The 18,874-nt window shown below is 45.1% G+C and overlaps 3 protein-coding genes across 5 annotated transcripts in view; 2 read left to right on the plus strand and 1 right to left on the minus strand.

Annotated features, from left to right (window-relative positions):
* SPPL2B (signal peptide peptidase like 2B) overlaps positions 1-4,942 on the minus strand; it is a 35,707-nt gene extending 30,765 nt beyond the window's left edge. For all 3 annotated transcript variants that reach the window (XR_007373345.1, XM_048927405.1, XM_048927406.1), the window contains exon 1: positions 4,791-4,942. Coding sequence is in view for 2 of the 3 variants with exons in the window: in XM_048927405.1 (XP_048783362.1) it covers positions 4,791-4,844 (54 nt within the window). In the remaining variant the exon portion in view is untranslated. The remainder of the gene's footprint in view (positions 1-4,790) is intronic.
* A 57-nt stretch (positions 4,943-4,999) lies between these two features.
* On the plus strand, positions 5,000-10,500 carry LSM7 (LSM7 homolog, U6 small nuclear RNA and mRNA degradation associated). Its single transcript, XM_048927408.1, has 4 exons — positions 5,000-5,099; positions 5,436-5,526; positions 6,918-6,989; positions 9,424-10,500. The coding sequence occupies exons 1-4, from the start codon at positions 5,055-5,057 to the stop codon at positions 9,564-9,566; spliced, it is 351 nt and encodes a 116-aa protein (XP_048783365.1). The 5' UTR covers positions 5,000-5,054; the 3' UTR covers positions 9,567-10,500.
* A 110-nt stretch (positions 10,501-10,610) lies between these two features.
* LOC125684868 (kelch-like protein 24) lies at positions 10,611-18,770 on the plus strand. Its single transcript, XM_048927407.1, has 3 exons — positions 10,611-13,473; positions 14,248-14,659; positions 17,918-18,770. Exons 1-3 carry the CDS (start codon positions 12,495-12,497, stop codon positions 18,222-18,224), a joined length of 1,698 nt encoding a protein of 565 aa, XP_048783364.1. The 5' UTR covers positions 10,611-12,494; the 3' UTR covers positions 18,225-18,770.
* The last annotated feature ends 104 nt before the right edge of the window (positions 18,771-18,874 follow it).

Genomic DNA, 18,874 nt, shown 5'->3' on the forward strand with positions numbered 1-18,874 from the left:
TGCTGAGATAAAAATAGTTCACCGGGACAGAGAAGGAAGGGAAAAAAATCAAGGAGTACGCTCAATGAGTGACACCGAACACAGCTGCTCACCACCAGCCAACCAGCGCTCAACTGAGCCCTGAGCAGCAGCAGACCCCCCCTCCTCCCAGGTTTCTTGTTCAGCACGCAGTCATGTGGTATGGGATGTTCCTTTGGCTGGTTTGGGTCTGCTGTCCTGGCTCTGCCCCCTCCCAGCTCCTCATCCTTACACACACACACACACACACACACACACACCCACCCAAGCTCCTCACAGGCAAGAAGATATAAGAAGCTGAAACACCCTTTATACAATGCTCTGCACAGTAACACACCACCATACAGCCCCCATGAAGAAGATTAACCCCAATCTCAGTTGAAACCAGGGCAGCTCTGTTCTGAATATTATACATACAGCTGCCTCCAAGAACTTCAGGCAGTTTTGCAGGAGCAAGCTACCTGCAGTGGAATGGCTTTATGCATCTGAAAAACCATCAACTTGTACAACTGAAGTCTTGATATTTATAAGAGAGAAACTATATATCTCTAAAATGAAAGAATAAGTATAGTTCATGTTGCTACATTTCCATTAGCTAAGTATTACTGGAAGTCAGTAACAATCCCCAAGCAGCACACGGAGGACAGCAATATGCAGCTGTGCTTTCTGAACAGCTCAGTGAATGTTCAAAGAAATATTAGAGTTAAAGGTTCCTAAAGTGACACGCTCAGAACATTTTAGAAAGCTGTGCGCTCATGTGCCAAAAGCTAAGTAAAATGAAGGATGAGAGGAATTAAGTGGCATATGAGCAGGGCTAAAAGTAGACGAGGGTGTAGGGAGTTGCACATGGTCCATGGAGGACAAAAACGAACGCGGATTAACATTCTTACAATGCAATTATCACTGAGCATCAAAGCATAACTCTGAAGTCTGTTAACAACCACTTCAAGCTTGTTATTTTCTCCCACCTCAGAAGAGTCACATGCATTAGATTCTTTTTTTCCTGTACTGAAGGGCTCTGATGCCTTCAGCTTTTGCTTTGTTTATATCACTAGGTATCAGATAGCAAAAGTCAGGTCAAGGCAGGACAGCTGATGCACCGGGACAGCAGCAACACTTGTTATGCTTCTTAGTTTCCAGAAATCACACCATATCCTAGACCAACCTGGGAGAAATCACTCTCCTATGCAGATCCTACACAACCTTCCCACAACCCCCCTAAGGACTCTCTTCCAAGAGTTTGGAGCTCAAGCCCAGCCTGCTCCAAACACTGAAGGAAAAAACAGCAGCTCTTAAAGTTCTTTTACAATTCTTGCCTCTTACAGTACTTATGGCTTGGAAAACACTTGAGTTAAATGATGAAAGAAGGTAGGGAGGAGGAGCTCAACCCACTGAACATCTCAAGAACCTGCAACATGAGGCACTGAGCCATCCTAGTGGCTCGTCCTTGTTTGTTCCTCTCTGCCCTGTTGACACACAGGGACTCAAACCTTTGTTCTTTCACAGAAGGAAGCAACGCATGAAGATGGAAACTGACCTTCCATAATGAAAGCACAAGCTAACACTAAAAGAGGCAATTTTTTTTACACTTTGAGGTCACAGAGGTCTGGATGTACACGGGGAGGTTGTCTTACACAATAGGATTATAAATTTGTAAGGCAGAACCTGGAGGAGAAGATATAGATAGTGCTTTTTTGCTATAAGTGAACCATGACCACTCCAAATTCACAGCCATCTCAGCTCAGCCAACACAACAGGCTGAGGAGCTTGACTACTAAAATAAAACAAGCTAAACAACCAACCAACCTCTAAAAACTTTTGTGGGAGTGACAAATTTTATCCTCAGTGCAACTTCCAGCACAAACCAGGCAATGGTAACCACACCATGGCACAGGAAAAGCAAATCAGCACTTCGTCCTTGGCTTAGGAACATAGTTCCTAAGTCATAGTTACATCATAGGCAGTATTCGGTCTGTATAAATACGCACAGAGAATGAAGTATTCCTTAGTCACAACTAACAAACATCCCCTGCTCTGTAAGGAACCCCAAGGACTGACATATCCACAACTCTAACAGCTGAGTGATACAGGAACAAAGAAAACTTACACAATTCATTGCCAAGTTGCCACTGGTCTTTTTTGTTACCACTTCTTTTCTTCAAGAAATTAATCAAATTGAAAGCAGACCACCTTTTTCTTATTGGAATATACAGTGGTTATATTCTGAATTTAAGGAGAACCTATAACTTAATCTTGAGATTTGTCAGACTGTGCTCTATTTCAGGAGCACAGCTCCTTAATAAGGCACGAGCTGCATCCACTCTTACAGTAGACATTACACAAGATACGCAATAGAATTCCTAAGAGTTGAGGTACATTCTCACCTACAAACTGCATGGGTCAGCTTGAAGACCAAAAATAGCAGACAGTAAACTTTCAGATAAAGAAAGCACTGATTCAACAAGCACTGCAGAGAGAGGAGAGCTTCGTACTCAATGTGACAACTCCTCGTGACTAAATTGCCAACAACCACTTTAACCCAGAACTTCAGACAGTCTTTTCAACTCTATGGATTTTCATAATTATCCACTTATTTTAAGTACAATAGCTGAAAATTAGCATAGTGAACAGCAGCAGGATCTCACATACCTTACTATACTCTTCATTGGTCAAAGGCTCACTCATACCTGCTGTGGTTACAGGAGAACACCAATGCAATGAAGGAATAGTGAGAATAAGAAGGAAGTTGTATGAAAAATGGGAACTCTGATACCAGAGCATGATCTAGGGGAAACTGTACTGGTGCATTTGGACTTTTAAGATCAAACCCTTCTTCAGGAATTCCCAGATTAGTGCCTAGATTTGGGAGAGTCAGGCTTTATTAGCCACACTGCTCCCTTACCCACTATAAATCAGAATACAAGGAACAAACCTGGACACATCTCCCACTGTCCTTCCCCTCTCCCTGAGAAAACACTCCCAAATTATCTTATCTCCTGGGGGGAAGACATGGACAAACAACTACCAAGGCAAGAGTAAGCCACTGAAGATAAACAGACACAATAATTGTGGAGGTGTTAGCTTCATTCTGGAATAACCCTATTTGTCAATCACTGGTTCTCTTACCACTGTAGTGCAAGTACATGATTGCACTCTTCCTTACCTCAAGTGAAGATGACAGACACCATACATCATACAATCATAAACAGGCAAGCAACTAAGAGATGTAAAAGCACCACAGATATCAGAGTTGTTCATGCTAGTTTTAAACAAACTAGCTTGGGTATGAGGAAAGTATTAGAGCTTACAGCAAGTTATCTTCTTGCTGCTGCAGCAGAACCAATGCAGAACCCCAGCCAGGCTGTTCAAAGCTTGCTCAAATGTGTTATGCAGCTGTTCTGCTGCACAAACTCACTAAGCAACTTGCTTACAGAAAGGCAGCATGCTGCAGTAGATGGAGCTGAAGCCAAGACCTCCAAGTATCAGTTCTCAAGCAGAAGACCCTCGTTGGCATTCCACACTGATGCAGTCACCTTTTCATAGGTGGCAATGACCTCCATGCCATACCTCAAACCATTCTAATACTTATTAATTTGTTGATGACATGCTGGCACTGGCAGTCCACCTGGTACAAAATGCACCAGGCAAGCAGAGATTGAGGTATGTACAGATGATGTACATGTAAGGAAAACATAAGTTTAATGGCACTTGGCTCAGTCTATAACTGAGGATCACTAGCAAGAGAGCAGTGAGATGACAGGCAAGGAAGAGGGAGAAGTTAGGCTACTGTTTTCAGATACTACACTAATAAGACCCAACAAGACATACTGCTCTACAGAGTACCCAGGAAGCAGTTAAGATACTTTAACGAAATATTCAGAATGCAAAAGAGGAGAATGTAAAATACAAAAGCTACATACCATGTCACCATACAGAGTTCTATCCTTATCTGGATTGTCACAAGCATTCATTAGACCTATGAAAGCTCACTTCACAGAGCTCTTCAGTAGTATCACAGAAAAGTTTAGGTTGGAATGGACCTTAAAGATCCTCCACCAGATCAGGCTGCTCAGGGCCCCTTAATGGCCTCGGGCATCCACTGCTCTCTGGGCAGCAGTTCCAGTGCCTCACTGCTCTCACACCACAGAAAGAGAATGTAAGAGTCAAGTCATGCTGTGGGTTCAGCAGCAGCCACCTTTGTTTCACACCAGCCAGTTTCTCAGAGGGGCTTTATCAGCCAGTCTGACCCCAAAGCCAAGTGCCCAGCTAGGAGGATCCCAGCCTCATCCCCTGGCTAGGGTACTCTTCCTTAAGGACTACCTGGAGGAGCCTGCTGGTCAATCAATTCAACCAGTTTTTAAGAAATGTAACGACTATGTCAGTAAAAACAGAACAAAGAAGGCTAACGTGGGAGCACTGAGAAACCGTGATGGGCACAATGCCAAAGAATAGCGGCGGGGTGCAGTGCGGAACATGAACGGTGCCGCCTTCTCTCCAGCAGAACACTGGAAGTTGGCCATTCCCACCCTGTGAGCAGCTCAATCTCTCACTGCTGCCAGCGGGCCCCTCCACACATCGTTAAAGCCCCAATAAGGGATCGCCCTCCGACCGAGCGGGACCGGGCCCACCCACACCACAGCTCCAGCCAGCACCACGGGACCAGCGCTGAGCTCTGCTCACAGCCGCCCCCTGCCCAACTGCTGCCTCCAACCCCCGCAAGGCAGCTCCGGCACAGAAGCCAAGGCACTTCCAAAGCCAGCACAGCCGCTCACCTGCGGCAACGAAAGCAGAGGGAGCAGCAGGAGCGGAGCCCATCGCGCCGCCATGCCGGGTCCACCGCGCCGCCGCCCGCTTTTGTTTCTGACCGGGCCGGGCCAGGCCCCTTCCGCACCGGGTATCCCAGCAACCCGCCCCGGAAGTTCCGCCCCGGAAGTTCCGCCTCGGAAACCAAGTACCGGAAGTCCCACCTTGGCGGTCCTCAGGGAGCCAATGGCTCGCGTCAACGTGAAACGTCATTTCTGGTGGCGGTAAATGAAATGGCGAACGTCGGAGGGGGCGGCGGTGGTGCGGGCAAGATGGCGGTGAGGAGGGGGCGTTGGTGGGTGCTGGATCTGTTCTCGTAAGGGCTCCTTAGGAGCTAAGAGAGCTCTGGGTGGGTGCTGTGATTCTGTTGGGTGGTCCTGGGGCGTGGTGTGGGCGGCCCGGCCCTGCCCTGCGGCTGTGCTCCTGTGCTCGGCGGCCGCACCTTCGTGCCTGACTTTGCTCTGCGGGTGATTTCATCAGTAGTGTTATAAGCAGGATTGTGGGGGGAAGAAAAAAATATAGAAGCGCTGTGATATATGTAACGAAGTAGGAGATGCGGTGAGATCTGGCAGGTTTCGTTTTGAATTCACTTTGTCTTTGTTTCTCGTCTACAGGATAAGGAGAAGAAGAAGAAGGAGAGCATTTTAGATCTCTCCAAATACATCGACAAAACGATCCGGGTGAAGTTCCAGGGTGGGAGAGAAGGTGAGCGGGCATGAGACCTGGGCTGGGCTGTGTGTGGCTGCAGCGAGCAGCTCTGTGTGTGTGCACTTCTATCTCTCCTGTGGTCACCTCACTGTCTTTAGAGGCAGGATGGTGGCTAGTGGGTGCTTCTGTTCTTTGCAGTTTGCTGTTTTTTGGTGGGAAGCTTCTCTTCACGTTTCTGTGAATCCCCTTGCTTGAATTTTATGAGCACTTCATCTGTGTGCCTTTCTTTCATCTTCTGTTTGCTGTCTTGAATTTCCTTGTATCATTTTCCAGACTTTGTGAAGGTTGCACTGAAAGCAGCAAAGAAAGGTGTTACAGTTCATTCACCCGTCTTCCTTCTCGTCTCTTAACTATATGTTCCTTTAGTTCTTCTCTTGTTTTAACATATTTTAGCATCTATATTCATTGCTTTTGGGGCTGTTACGTTTCCTCTCCTTTCCCATACCTACATCTGACCATCCCAGCATGCTGGCACTGCCACCTGCAGACCATTTGTTCATCTGAGAATTAACAGTATGCTGTGTGGGAGCTTTGCAAAACCAACTCGGTTTGTCTTTAAAGTCTGATTTACAGCTCCAGTGGGCCTGGATGCTTACAAATCTTCAAAGTTACTTGTATGCATGCTGTTAAGTGTGGGATAAATTTATGGTTTTTTTTTATTCTAGTTCTCGTGTGATTGACAATTCCACTGAATCTATTGGTTTAGATTTTCTTCACAGAAAAATTATGTTGATTACCCATGTGATCTTCGTGTAGTGCCTAGGACTGTAAGAGTCTCTTCCTTGATTTAAGTTGGTAGCAATACAGTAATGCTAATGTACTAATCAGGTATTTTTCAATACAAGAACTCATTCTGTGTAGCCCTGCAATTTATTTACTGTCTAGTCTTGAAGAATTGTGTTCTGTTTTAAACTAATGCCATTGGTATTAGTATGATATATCCTACAGGTGTAGGCCGTTCCTATAAAGCTAAGAAGATCCATCCTCCAGTTGTCCTTCTGGACTATATTTGTCTAAGGAAAGCACTGGTCTTAGTTTGTCTTTCCCCTTCTGTAGGGAACTTTTATTTGTAATATTTGTTTATTTGCTATGTTGAGGTATTCTTGAAAAGCACATGAAATTGGCAGAAAGCTCTAAATTTTTTTTAAGGCATCCATGCTTCTGGAACTGATTGGGGAAAAAAAGAAATGAAGCTTCAGTTGAGACAGTTTGGGGTCTTATGCGTTTACATTTTGATAGAGGGCACTGTTTAATGTTGCTGTTAGTTGGTAACCTTGCTCAAAGAAGAGAACTGAACTGGAGAACTGAGGGTGTCCTGTGCATGGTTCTGTGTTGCTGTGTTTCTAGTTTTGATCTCTAATCATTCTGTTGTATGTGGTCTTTAATAGCAAGTGGTGTCTTGAAAGGATTTGACCCTCTACTGAACCTTGTGCTTGATGGTACCATTGAATATATGCGAGGTAAGTAATACGCAGTCTGTGTAAGTCAGCTTTCCCTTAACCATACTTGGTAGGTTGGGGATTCATAATCCTCGAAGTCCCTTCCAACCCTGGCCATTCTGTGATCACCCTGTATCCCCAAGAGCAATTGGTTTTAAAAGAAAATTGACAGCTCTGTGAATGAATGGCCAGAATCTGTACATTGACTTATCTGAGCTCAGAGTTGTAGACAGCAGCTAAGCATAAAGGAGGGGGTAAGATAAACCAAGTAAGTTTTACCACGTTTTCTGTGGTACAGCATTGTTATCATAGTACAGGTTGGGTTGGAAGGAGCCTTAGACATCATCCAGCTCTGGCCCCTCGCCTTAGGCAGGGGCACCTCCCTCTAGACCAGGTTGTTCACAACCCCATCCAGCCTGGCCTTAAATGCTTCCGGGGTGGGGGCATCCACAACCTCTCTGGGCAACTTGTGTCAGTCTCACCACCCTCATAGTACGGAATTTCCTCCTAATATCTACCCTCTTCCAGCTTAAAGCCATTTCCCTTTGTCATGCCCTTATAAGAAGTCCTTCCCCTGTAGGGTAGCTTTCCTGTAGGCCCCTTCAGGTACTGGAAGGCCACTCTAAAGTGCCCCTGGAGCCTTGGATTCTCCAGGCTGAAAAGCTCCAGCTCACAGTCTGCCTCTCTAAGGGATGTGCTCCAGCTATCTGATCATCTTCAAGGCCTTTTGTTAGTCTTTGCTTGAGCTCCTGTGCAACTTATTTGGTACTCCTGTTCTTTTAAGTTTGAATGAAGTCATTCCCTTCAGATAAGGCAGTTGGCTTTTACTTTCTGGTACTGCTGGAGAGATGACAGTTTTGTGCAAAGTGTGAAGAGTGTTTCAGTAAGAGTTATTATCTTACTGTCCTGTAAACTCTTCTGTAAGTACATTCTTTTCATTTCCATGGAACTGAAGCCTTCTGTGGCTTCTTTGCGCTAATAGAGCTGTTAGAGATTTTTTTTTTTTTTCATAAAATCATAGATTATTTGCAGTTGGAACAAGGACCATCAAGGCTAATTCCTGGTTCCACCCAAAATCCACACTCTGTGTCTGAGAGTGTTGTTCAAAGACTCCTTGAGCAGCTTGGGGCTGTGCCCACTGCCCTGGGCAGCTGTTTCATGCCCTCTGCAATCCTGATGCTCCTGAACCCTCCTGTTGTTCCCTTGGTCTCTGTTGCTGTCCCCAGAGAGCAGCACTGCCCCTCTGCTCTCTGTGGGAAACCTCATGGCAGCTGCATTTTCTCCTCAGCCTCCTCTGCTCGGCTGAAGAAACTCAGGGCCCTCAGCCACTCCTCATACATCTTACCTTCTAGACCCTTCACCATCTTTGTAGCCATCCTTTGGATGCACTGATAGTTTTATGTCCTTACAACATGCGGTGTCCAAACCTGCATGCAGTAGTCAAGGCGAGGCTGCACAAGTGCAGGGTAAAGTCATAGAGTGATTTAGGTTGCAAGGGACCTTTAAGGATCACAGATTTCCAACCCTTCCACTAGATCAAGCTGCCCAAAGCCTCACCCAGTCTGTCTTTGAATACATCCAAGGCTTCTGCAGGCAGTCTGTACCTGTGCCACATTGTATTCACAGTAAAGATTTTTTTCTTAATAACTGTCTTTTAGCTTAAAATTCATACTACTTGCCCTATCACTACACTCCTTGTCAGAGTTCCTCAGTACCTTTTCTGTATGCCCCCTTTAGGTACTGGAAGGCTGCTTTAAGGTCTCCCTGGTGCCCTCTCCAGGCTGAATGGCACAAGTCTCCCCCAGCCTTTCTTTGTTGCAGAGGTTCTCGAGACCTCATGTTTCTTTGTGGCCTCCTCTGGTCCTGCTCTAGTGGGTCTGTATCTGTGAATATGTCAACACTTGAAGGAGCACAGAATTGGTTCTTGCTGGGCTGTTTGTCTGTTCCTATGCACAGCCTCTTCTGGTTTGCTCTAGAAATAGACAACCAAAAGATTTCTGGTTACTGCACTTTGAATTCAGGGTGTTCTGATTTTCACTGACCCCAGAATGTTTGCCCACAATGTCATTTGAAATAGGAATCAGGATTGTTGTTGTCTTTTTTTTTTCCCCCCTACTCTTTTTTTGTCACTTGTATCTGTGCTTTTGATTGGAATGAATGAAGGGACCTTAGAATTATTTAAAAAAATGTATGTTCTGCTTTGCATACAAAGTGGAGTACTTTGTCACTCAGTAGCAAGTGCTGCTTTGAGAACTAATGAATCAGTAATGTGCTGTAGTTATCAGATATTACTGCTGCATCACTTTTAATAGTCTGTGCTCAATAAAACAATGCTGAAAAGTCTGGAAAAATTGTGGGTTTTTTTTTTTTTTTTTTCTTCTTTTTTCCAGTTGATGGAATTTATTATATTATCTTCCTTAGGTTTCCATTGTAACTAGAGATCTCTGCTTTTCAGACCCAGATGATCAATACAAATTAACAGAAGACACACGTCAGCTGGGACTTGTGGTCTGCAGAGGGACTTCTGTGGTTCTCATTTGCCCACAGGATGGAATGGAAGCGATTCCAAACCCTTTCATTCAGCAGCAAGATGGATAATGGCTCTGGGCTGTCGTTGAAGACTTTTTGGGTGCAAATCATTGGAGGAAGATTGGAGAAATCAGTGTGTGAGAAGTTTCATGTTTTTGGAGAGAAGTTTGAATGCATGTTTACTGGTGTGGAAGAGCAGTTGACTTTCATTTTTGTGGCTTTTTGTGAACAGGAAGAGAATGAGATGTGATGTGCAAGGCACAAGTTCTGATTAATTTCCCCCCCCCCCCCCTCCCCCCCTAAATAAATGTGAAGCTCTACATTAAGAGCTGAGACAAGAGAATATTCTGCCTATGAATTGTCAGAAGCCGTCCTGGTATTGTGAGTCTTGAAACCACCACATAAAATTAGTAAATATTTCTCTGAACACTGGTCATTTGATCTGCATTTTTAAGTATATTAGAATGTATTTGAATTGATCTGAATACATTAGAACTTGTTTTTTTCCCTCTTAGATGTCAGTACTCAACTGGGGAGCGTTTTGCATCGTGTTTTAGGCTTCCTCCTGGTGAGTTAATCTCTGTTGCCTCCCTGCTCCAGTACAAGGAAGACAATTACTTTGATCGCATGGTATCACCTTTACAAGCTATGTAGCTAAGAAGGTATTTTTTAGCACTTGTTGCGAATCTTTTGGGCTGTCATTGTGAATTGGAAGGCTCCCAATTTTTAAATAAAGACTGGAGTCCCTCGTCAGGTTATTGTCTCAGCTGGGTGATACAAACATGGAAGTGTGTTTGCTAGTGGGAATTGTAGGGGAGGAATTATTAAGATCCTAATGTTCAATGGAAGCAGTGTCTGGAAATACTGCATATTTTTTTATACTCTAGCTATCTACTTGTGGTTGCACTTGTTATAATTTGATTTGTAAGTAAACTTTTTTTTATTTCTTCACAAGTAGCAAGATTTGAGGAGTTGTGAACAAATAAATACGAATTAAACTGTTCCTAAATGTCTGATTGTTAGTCTGATAAAAGTGCTCTACAGCTGCCATTGCAGGTTTGCACACTGAACAAATCTAAAGAGTGTTTGTTCAAGAGATGAGTGAACACAACAAAAACAGAAACGACCAGATCACAAGCTGTGCTCGTTTCCCAGGCAGGAAATCAATGAGAAATGACTGACAGCATTTGGTCTTGATTTGATAGCTTTTCCTGGGTCAGTGCTAAAATGGAGGTGAACTTGAAGTTAATGTGAGACTTTCCTAAGGAGCTGTGCCTCGTGTGGCATGTTGTGTGTATAAATATTGTGTGTATGAAGGTGTGCTTCTGGATTATTTTAGGCTCCTGTGGACTCATCCTTTGGATGTTTTCCACAGCTCTGGACATGCGGCTGTCTGTGCAGTCATGCTCCTTCCAACACTTTTTTCTTTTTCTTATGTTGCAAAACTTAGAATAATTTAGTTGGAAGGGACCTTCAGAGATCATCAAGTCCAACTGCCTGAGCTCTTCAGGGCTAACAGAGTTAACTGAGAGCATTACCCCTATGCCTCCTGAATGCTGACAGGCTTGGGGGTGTGAAACAGCTCTCCTGTGTTTGTGCATCCTCATCCTCATGCTGAAGAAGTTTTTCCTAATATCCTGTCTGAACATCGCCTGGTGCAGCTTAGTGCCATTCCTGTGTGTCTTGTCACCTGTCATCATTGAGAAGAGGTTGGAACTTCCCCTCCACTTACACAGTGGCACAACTTCAATAGATAAACTCTTATTTAGTGCTTAGGGCAGAATTTGTTCTCTGGTCTCAGTGCAGTCTTGGACAAGGGAACTTGGACTTGAGAAGGGTGAGAGGCTGCTGGTTGTTGATACCAGTAACACGCCACACCATGTCTGGTGTCAGTTCGGAGTGCAGTGTGTAATGAAGGCCCGTGGAAGCTCTCTTAGGTGGATTCCAGTTTTAGATGCAGAGAGGGCAGCGATCCACCTGGAGCTGTGTGTCATGTATAAATTCTAGAGAGGGACGCGATTCCAGGGTTTCCTACTGGGTTATTTGAACTTCATCACAAGATGCACGACTCCTTCTCTGCAGACATTTGGATAATAATTTCAGAGCAAAGTACATAAAATTAAGAATGTAGAAACCAAGAAATCAATTTTAGGTGTATGTGTGCTCGTATTGAATTCATTCCTAAATACAACTGCATAAAACCGATGTGACAGAAGTGACTTTTCCAGAAATACAATAAGGAGCCTCCGGAGAAAATAAGCGCAATTGATCCACATAGCACCATCCTGTTTGCTGGAAGCTGCTGGGAAGTGGGGCTGAGACCTCTTAGGATAGGCTCCTTAGGATTAGAGTCCCTACTTCAAGCTGTGCAAAGCTTTATCAGATATGCCAAAACTTATCAGACTGATCTGAATGCTTTGGAAAATCCACTGTGTGAGGTCAGTGATCTGTTTGTAGTACAGCTACTAAGTGCACTGAGAGTGGCTGGATGCATGGCTGCTTTCTGGGTTTGGATGGGGGTTATTTCCTTCCCCCTATGTTCTGTTCAAGCTTAAAGCTAAACACTGCGTGCAGCCTGGGGTTTGATGTTAGACTGGCAAAGGATCTAAACTCAGGAACGTTTTCCTGAAAGTCTCAACCTTTCCTCAGTGTTTGGTTTGCAGGAAGAAAGTTACTATGCGTGTTTTTCTCAGTGGGGTCAATATTAATCTACAATTTCCTGAAATGATGTTAATGCTCAGAAATGTTTTGGTTGTTCATCTCTCTTCTCCTACTTGGAGAACAGCTCCTCTAATTCACTTTGACGTTGCCTAGCAAGGGTGGATTCCAGTTAAATCTGCCGATTTGGGGTTATGCGGCTCTCCTGCCGTTGCTTAAAAGCAGCAGGAAAGGCAGAAGACCAAAGCAGGAGCACAGAAAGCACTTTCTATTTTTAGGACAAGATTGGCTTATCTTCATTTATCCCAGCTGGGCAGATAGTATTTCCAGCGCCCTCGCATGAGTGAAGGCTGTGTAAGGACTGAGTTAAAATTAACCGCCCGGCCATCAGCCGCCATGGGGTCTGCACAGGAACCAAAAGAGCTGGATTCTCAGGCAGAAGTGGTTGCAGACACAGTTCTTGAGGTCGGAGAGAGACTTTTTCAGGTCAGCCGTAGGGCGCTTTCATTACACAGCCGTTACTTTGAAGCGATGTTTTTTGGGGGCACGAGGGAGAGCTCTGAGCACCACATAGTGATCAGAGGGATTGATGCAGCACCTTTCCAGGCACTTCTTGAGTTCACTCGCACAGCCCAAGTGCTCATAGGTCAAGAAAATGTGACCAGCTTGCTGGAGACAGCTGATTTTTTTCAGTTTGATAGGGTGAAATTGTTGTGTGAGAAATTTCTGGAGAGAGAGCTGCACGTTTCCAACTGCCTGGGCCTGATGGCCTACGCACAGCGTTTTGCCTTTATAGAGCTGCATGCATCTGCCATGAACGTGGCTCTCACCCACTGGGGGGACGTAATGTCTCAGGAGGAATTTAAGGCACTACCTAAAGAAACGTTGATGCAGTTCCTCAAAAGCGATGACCTCTTTGTTCCTCGAGAAGATGTGGTGTTCGACAGCATCATGATGTGGATAATGGACGACCCAGAAACAAGGGAGAAAGACTTTTTGGATTTGGTGGCTGAAGTCAGGGTTGGTTTTCTGAGTTTGTCCTTCCTTGACATCTTGGTGAAGCGCAGCAAACGCCCTGGGCAGGCAGATTCCTTCTCCAGGCTGATCAGGAGGTTGGACAGCTGTCCTCCACCCAGCTGGCGAGACGTGACGCTGCGTCCTTCCACCAGTCGGAGCTACGACACCCTGTACGTCCTGGGAGGAAAGCGTGACAAGGAACAGCAAGAATTATTTCTATTTCAACCTAAAACTGGGACCTGGCAGGCTTGCTCTCCCTTGCAGCGCAGAAACCTCACCCAGTATGCAGTGGCAGCAGTAGGTAACTCATAGAGCTGGAACTCAAGTGGTGCTAGCAGCCGGGACTGAGCGAGTGCAACGCACTGAGGCTTAGGGGCCCAAATGCAGCAAATTCAGCAGCCTCTCCTATGAGACACAGCATACCATTTCTGAGTACACATGAAATTTGTTTTCTATTATTATATTCTATAATTATAATAACATAATTTCTATAATAATAATAAAATAAACCTCACTTGTACTCAGAAATGGTCAGAAATGGTTCAAAGAATGGTTTTGTTCTGCATAATGCTGGGAGAATGCTAGGCAAGGCTGAATGCTTTTCACGTTGCAAAGCAGTGAAGGTATCAGACTCTTCACGTCAGCTTTATCTGGAGTGAAACGAATGCCATTAAGCAGCACATGTTTTTGGCTTTGGGCCTTCTTCTCATGGTTGTTTTGCCAGATGATGATTTATAGTTGCCTTTAAGAAAAATGTACATGTGGTCATCCTTGGAGACTTTGAAGGCAGCTCAAAACCATGGGCCTGCTTACCTGGTGTTGCGAGTCCCATGTCAATTAGGACCCTGCAGGAGTGATCCCCAGAGGCTGTTTCCAACCACTGCTTCTATGGTTCTCCGCCAGGGAGACTCGGAAGGAGTGGCTGCATCCCACTGGCTCACGTATCAAAAATTGCCAGCTAATAAAAGAGCAGTAATTTCCTCAGCTGATCTTGCAGCCTGTTGGTACAGCGTAGAAAGAAAAGAACAACTTTCAGCCCTCGTGTAACTGATACTTTTCCTTGCTGTCTTTCCAGGAAGCTTCCTTTTCGTGACAGGAGGATATTTCCGAGATGAGTTTGTGTGGTACAGTGTGGATTGGGTGCTGATCTACAACTGTCTGAGCAACAGCTGGCTGGAAGGCCCGGCCATGAAGAAGTCTCGCAACAGCCATTGTGCTGTAGGAGTAGGGCTCTACCTGTATGTGCTCGGAGGGAACACGGATGAAGGGATCATTGCAGAAGTGGAGCGCATGGCGTTGGTGGACTCCGAGTGGGAAAGCATGAGTCCTATGGTTCAGCCTGTGGAGCGGGGAGATGCGGTCAGTGTGGGAAGCAGGATCTACGTGGTCTGTGGCCTGGATGAAAACGGACATGTCTATGATGGGGTGCAAAGGTTGAACACAGAGACAGACAGCTGGGATGTCATCTCATTTTCTCCACTTCCAAGGTAAGAAATAATCCTGTTGGACCTGAGAAGAAGAGAAAGGCTTTGCTGCAGGGGTTGACCTTGGTGAAGGGGCAAACTCCCACCCAGCTGTTTTCTCATTTTCCTTCCTGAGCAGGGATGGGGAAGATGGAGGACATTATGGTCAGTCCATAACAATTCCTCTTTGCTCCTCCTTCTTTCTCACACTTTTTTACTTGCTCCAGTATAGGTGCTTCCCATGGGCTGCAGTCTTACAGGATAACCCAGCTCTAATGTAGGCTTCTTCATGGGCTGTAGATCCTCTTAGGAGAACCAGCTCCACCTCTGGAGTGCTGCTCTCCACTGGCTGTAGGGGACTAACCTGGAGTGTGTTCTCCTCATTCTGGTTATGGTGTTCATGGAGCTGATTTGCTCTTTTTTTTGCCCATCTCAGCCTTAGTGGCATTTTTGCATTGAACACACAAAGACAGTTTTACTGTGGAGTTTTAATAGGTGCTGCATTTTTTATCTTGTTGGAGTTGGTTGATACCAAGCAGCATCTAACTCTCACCAGCCACTTGCTCAATCCTTGCCAGTGGAATGTGAGAGAACAGGAGGAGCGAAAGCAGGAATGCTTGTGGGTTGAGATAAAGGCAGTAGAATAATTGAAAGAAAGAGGAAGAAAAAAGAAAATAAGTGATGCAAAGGCAATCACTTCTCATCTCCCACAAGTTGACCGATGCCTGGTGACTCTCCAAGTGATGACTGCCTCCTTGTTTACCTTCTTTGATTGGGTTTCCAGTTACTCTGACTCCCAGTTATACTTAAAGCAGTGTGAAACAGAGTCTCCTCTCAATTTCCCAAAAGTTTGGAGCTAAGCAGAGTTTAGGCTGACATTCAACTCCAAATGGTAGAATCTCAGTGAGAGAGGATTTACTGCAGCCAATTCCTCAGTTTCAGGGCTGATGTGCTTTTCTTCAGAGGGAGCATATTGCCAGGTAGACATTCCCTGACTCCTTCTTCTAGCTATTGAATTTACATTTCTGTGTACTCTGTTAAGTGTACATCTATGATGGCTTTTTTTTTTTAATAGAGAAAACTAAAGACAGTGAACTAAATTTTGTTTAATTATACATGAATCACAGCTCAATGTTTGGAGAAGCACAAATAAAGAAGTCCTTTTCCATGTTCTGAGTTGTTAAAAGGGGGAAATTCTCTACAACTTTCATGTGATTGACTTTGAGAGGTGGCTTTATCTGTAGCCATTCCGAATGAACTTTGTTGTAACTGGCAGGAAATAGTTCCATATCCAAACTGTTATCTCAGGTCTCCAAGACACCTTGTCAGCAGGCTGGGCTCCTTGTGGATACTGGCACTGCTGAAGAACTCGAGCCCAGCAGGACTCGCATACTCTGCTTTACCATTATGAGATCAGAACCTCTTGCTGCTGCCTGTAGTTTCTGTTCCAAATTAAGTAGTCTGCTCCTAGGTGACTTAAATGGATTGTCTTTCCCTTGAAATGAATTCAAATGGATCAAGGGAGCTGTGCCCCAGACTGGAAAAGCATAAATGTGCTCACATGGACACGTGCACTCAGTCACAGGGCTGCTCTGGAAAAATGAAGATTAAAATAATGGCAGTCTAGATAGGACTGAAAATACTCTAGGCTTCTAATATATCAGTTCCCAGTTATTCAGTTATTTGGGATATACAACAAAATAAAGAATGGAGAAACTGAGATTTTTGAACCTCCTGAGGTTTAATTACTGAGAAGTGGTTCCTTCTGCACCTGGAAGGAATCATGCTGTGCATCAGTGCGGGCTGGTGCTGAGCTGTCCCTGTAGGACCCACTGCAAAAAATGGGGCTTACAGTGCACGCCAGCTTTGGTGCATTCCAACCATTGCTCTCATCACAGATGGGCAAAGTACATCCAGAGTTGCATTTGGAGTAGTATTGCAAGATGTTACAGTGAGTGATTGTTGCCCTTTGCACTAATGGTACGGGGTCTAGTTTGGGATTTTCAGTTCAAGAGAAATACAAAGAAACTGGAGAGGAGACTGTGGTGGGTTGTGAGATGGTCAGGATGTGGAGTACAAGTCCTGAGAGAACCCACCAAAGGAGCTGGGCTGATTTTTGTGGGTGAAGAGGCCATAGCTACAGCAAGGACAGTTACACAGATGGTGACCGTGGTCTTGTTCATAAGCTAAAACGGCATAGGAAGGGGCAACGGCTATAGCTATGGTTTTGGAAGTTGGACTGGATATTATGTTGGTGTTTCCAAGGAGGGTGTGTGTCCCTGGCACAGACCTTGGGGTGTGAGGGACCCGTGGCACTGGGTGGTTTCAAACCGTGGCTGCACAAAGCCACAGCTGTTCTGACGAGCACTGGTGCCAAGAGGTTGCACTGCAGAAATGCAGAGGTCCACTTCTGTGCTGCTCAGTTCAAATCATAGAATCATAGAATCATAGAATCACCAAGGTTGGAAAAGACCTAAAAGCTCATCCAGTCCAACCGTTCACCTATTCCCAATAGCTCCTACTAAACCATGTCCCTCAACACAACATCCAGCCTTTCCTTGAACACCCCCAGGCTCGGTGACTCCACCACCTCCCTGGGCATCCATTGCAGTGCCTGACCACCCTTTCTGAAAAGTAATACTTCCTCATGTCCAGCCTGAATCTCCCCTGTCGTAGCTTGAAGCCATTCCCTCTGCTCCTATCACTAATGACACGAGAGAAGAGGCCGACCACCAGCTCACTACAACCTCCCTTCAGGCAGTCATAGAGAGCAATGAGGTCTCCCCTGAGCCTCCTCTTCTCCAGGCTGAACATTCCCAGCTCCTTCAGCCTTTCCTCATGTGGCCTGTGTTCCAGACCCCTCACCAGCTTTGTTGACCTCTTTTGAACACGTTCCAGGGCCTCAATATCTTTCTTGCAGTGAGGGGCCCAAAACAGGACACAGTACTCGAGGTGTGGCCTCACCAGTGCTGAATATAGGGGAACAATCACCTCTCTGCTCCTGCTTACAACGCTGTTTCTGATGCAAGCCAGGATACCATTGGCCTTCTTGGCCACCTGCGCACACTGTCGGCTCATGTTCAGCTGAGCATCCATCAATACCCCCAGGTCCATTTCCTCTACGCCGTCCTCCAGCCACACCGCCCCAAGCCTGCAGCATCGCCTGGGGTTGTTGTAGCCGAAGTGCAAATGGGGGTTTTGATACAAGGAGTTAAGTGGCAATGAATATTTCAGGGGACAGATCTTTCTGTTGATTCTCATCAAGGATTTCTCCTCTCTCAGGTACGATCTCTGCATCACATCACTGAATGGTGCTCTGTACACCATAGGAGGGGAAGCTTTTCGATTTGATGTGGAAACAGATGAGTGGACCCACGTGGATGAAGAATGCTTGACCCAGAAATTCTTCATGGGATGCTGCACTGTGAATGGACAAATTTATCTGCTTGGGCAAAGAAAGGGTAACAGTGCCCTCCCCACTGTCGTCCTCTTTGATCCCTATGTTGACATGTGCCAGGTCATAGACAACAAGCTCCCGTGCCCCCTTCCTATTCATGGTTGTGTCTCTGTGCGAAGGTTTGATATGTAGGCCAAGTGATGTCAGACCTGGGATAACCACGAAGGAAAATTCATGTGCCTTAGAGCCAATGGGAACTGGGTTGTATCAAATTTGGTTTGTGAAATGCCTTAAATTTTGAAAAGAGATCTCTTTCCTTCCTGGCTGTGTCTCTTTTTTTTCTACCTGGTGATTGATATTTAAGAAAAACTGAAAGCTTTGCAATTGCACGTGAGTTGGAAATTGCAGTCAGTTTTAAAGGCACATAAACTCCTCAAGCTACACAAAGGGCTGCTCTGTGCTCCAACTCCTCTGCTTCCCTGTGTACAGTTGGGAGAGACAGGAAAGTCATTGCATCAGATATAAAATTAAAAATTGTAGATGTAAAGCAATAAATGTGTGTCAAGCGAATCTTCAGCAGTACATCTGGGCTCATATTACTGCAGGACAAATTTAAAAGCAAAGCAAAAACACAACTGCAGCAAAACAAAAACACAAAAGCAAAGCAAAAATACAACTGCAGCCAAGCCATAAGACGTATCATCATAAAGTATCATTTTAGCTTCAAATAATCTTCCCATGTTCTGTCAAATGGTTAAAATTACCTTTATTCGAGCCTAGAGAGCCCCACAGAAAGAGGGAGGCTACTCTGGGTTTGTGTATTTGGGAATGTGATGATAACC

Source organism: Lagopus muta, chromosome 26 (genome assembly GCF_023343835.1).
Source record: "Lagopus muta isolate bLagMut1 chromosome 26, bLagMut1 primary, whole genome shotgun sequence".
Classification (NCBI taxonomy): domain Eukaryota; kingdom Metazoa; phylum Chordata; class Aves; order Galliformes; family Phasianidae; genus Lagopus; species Lagopus muta.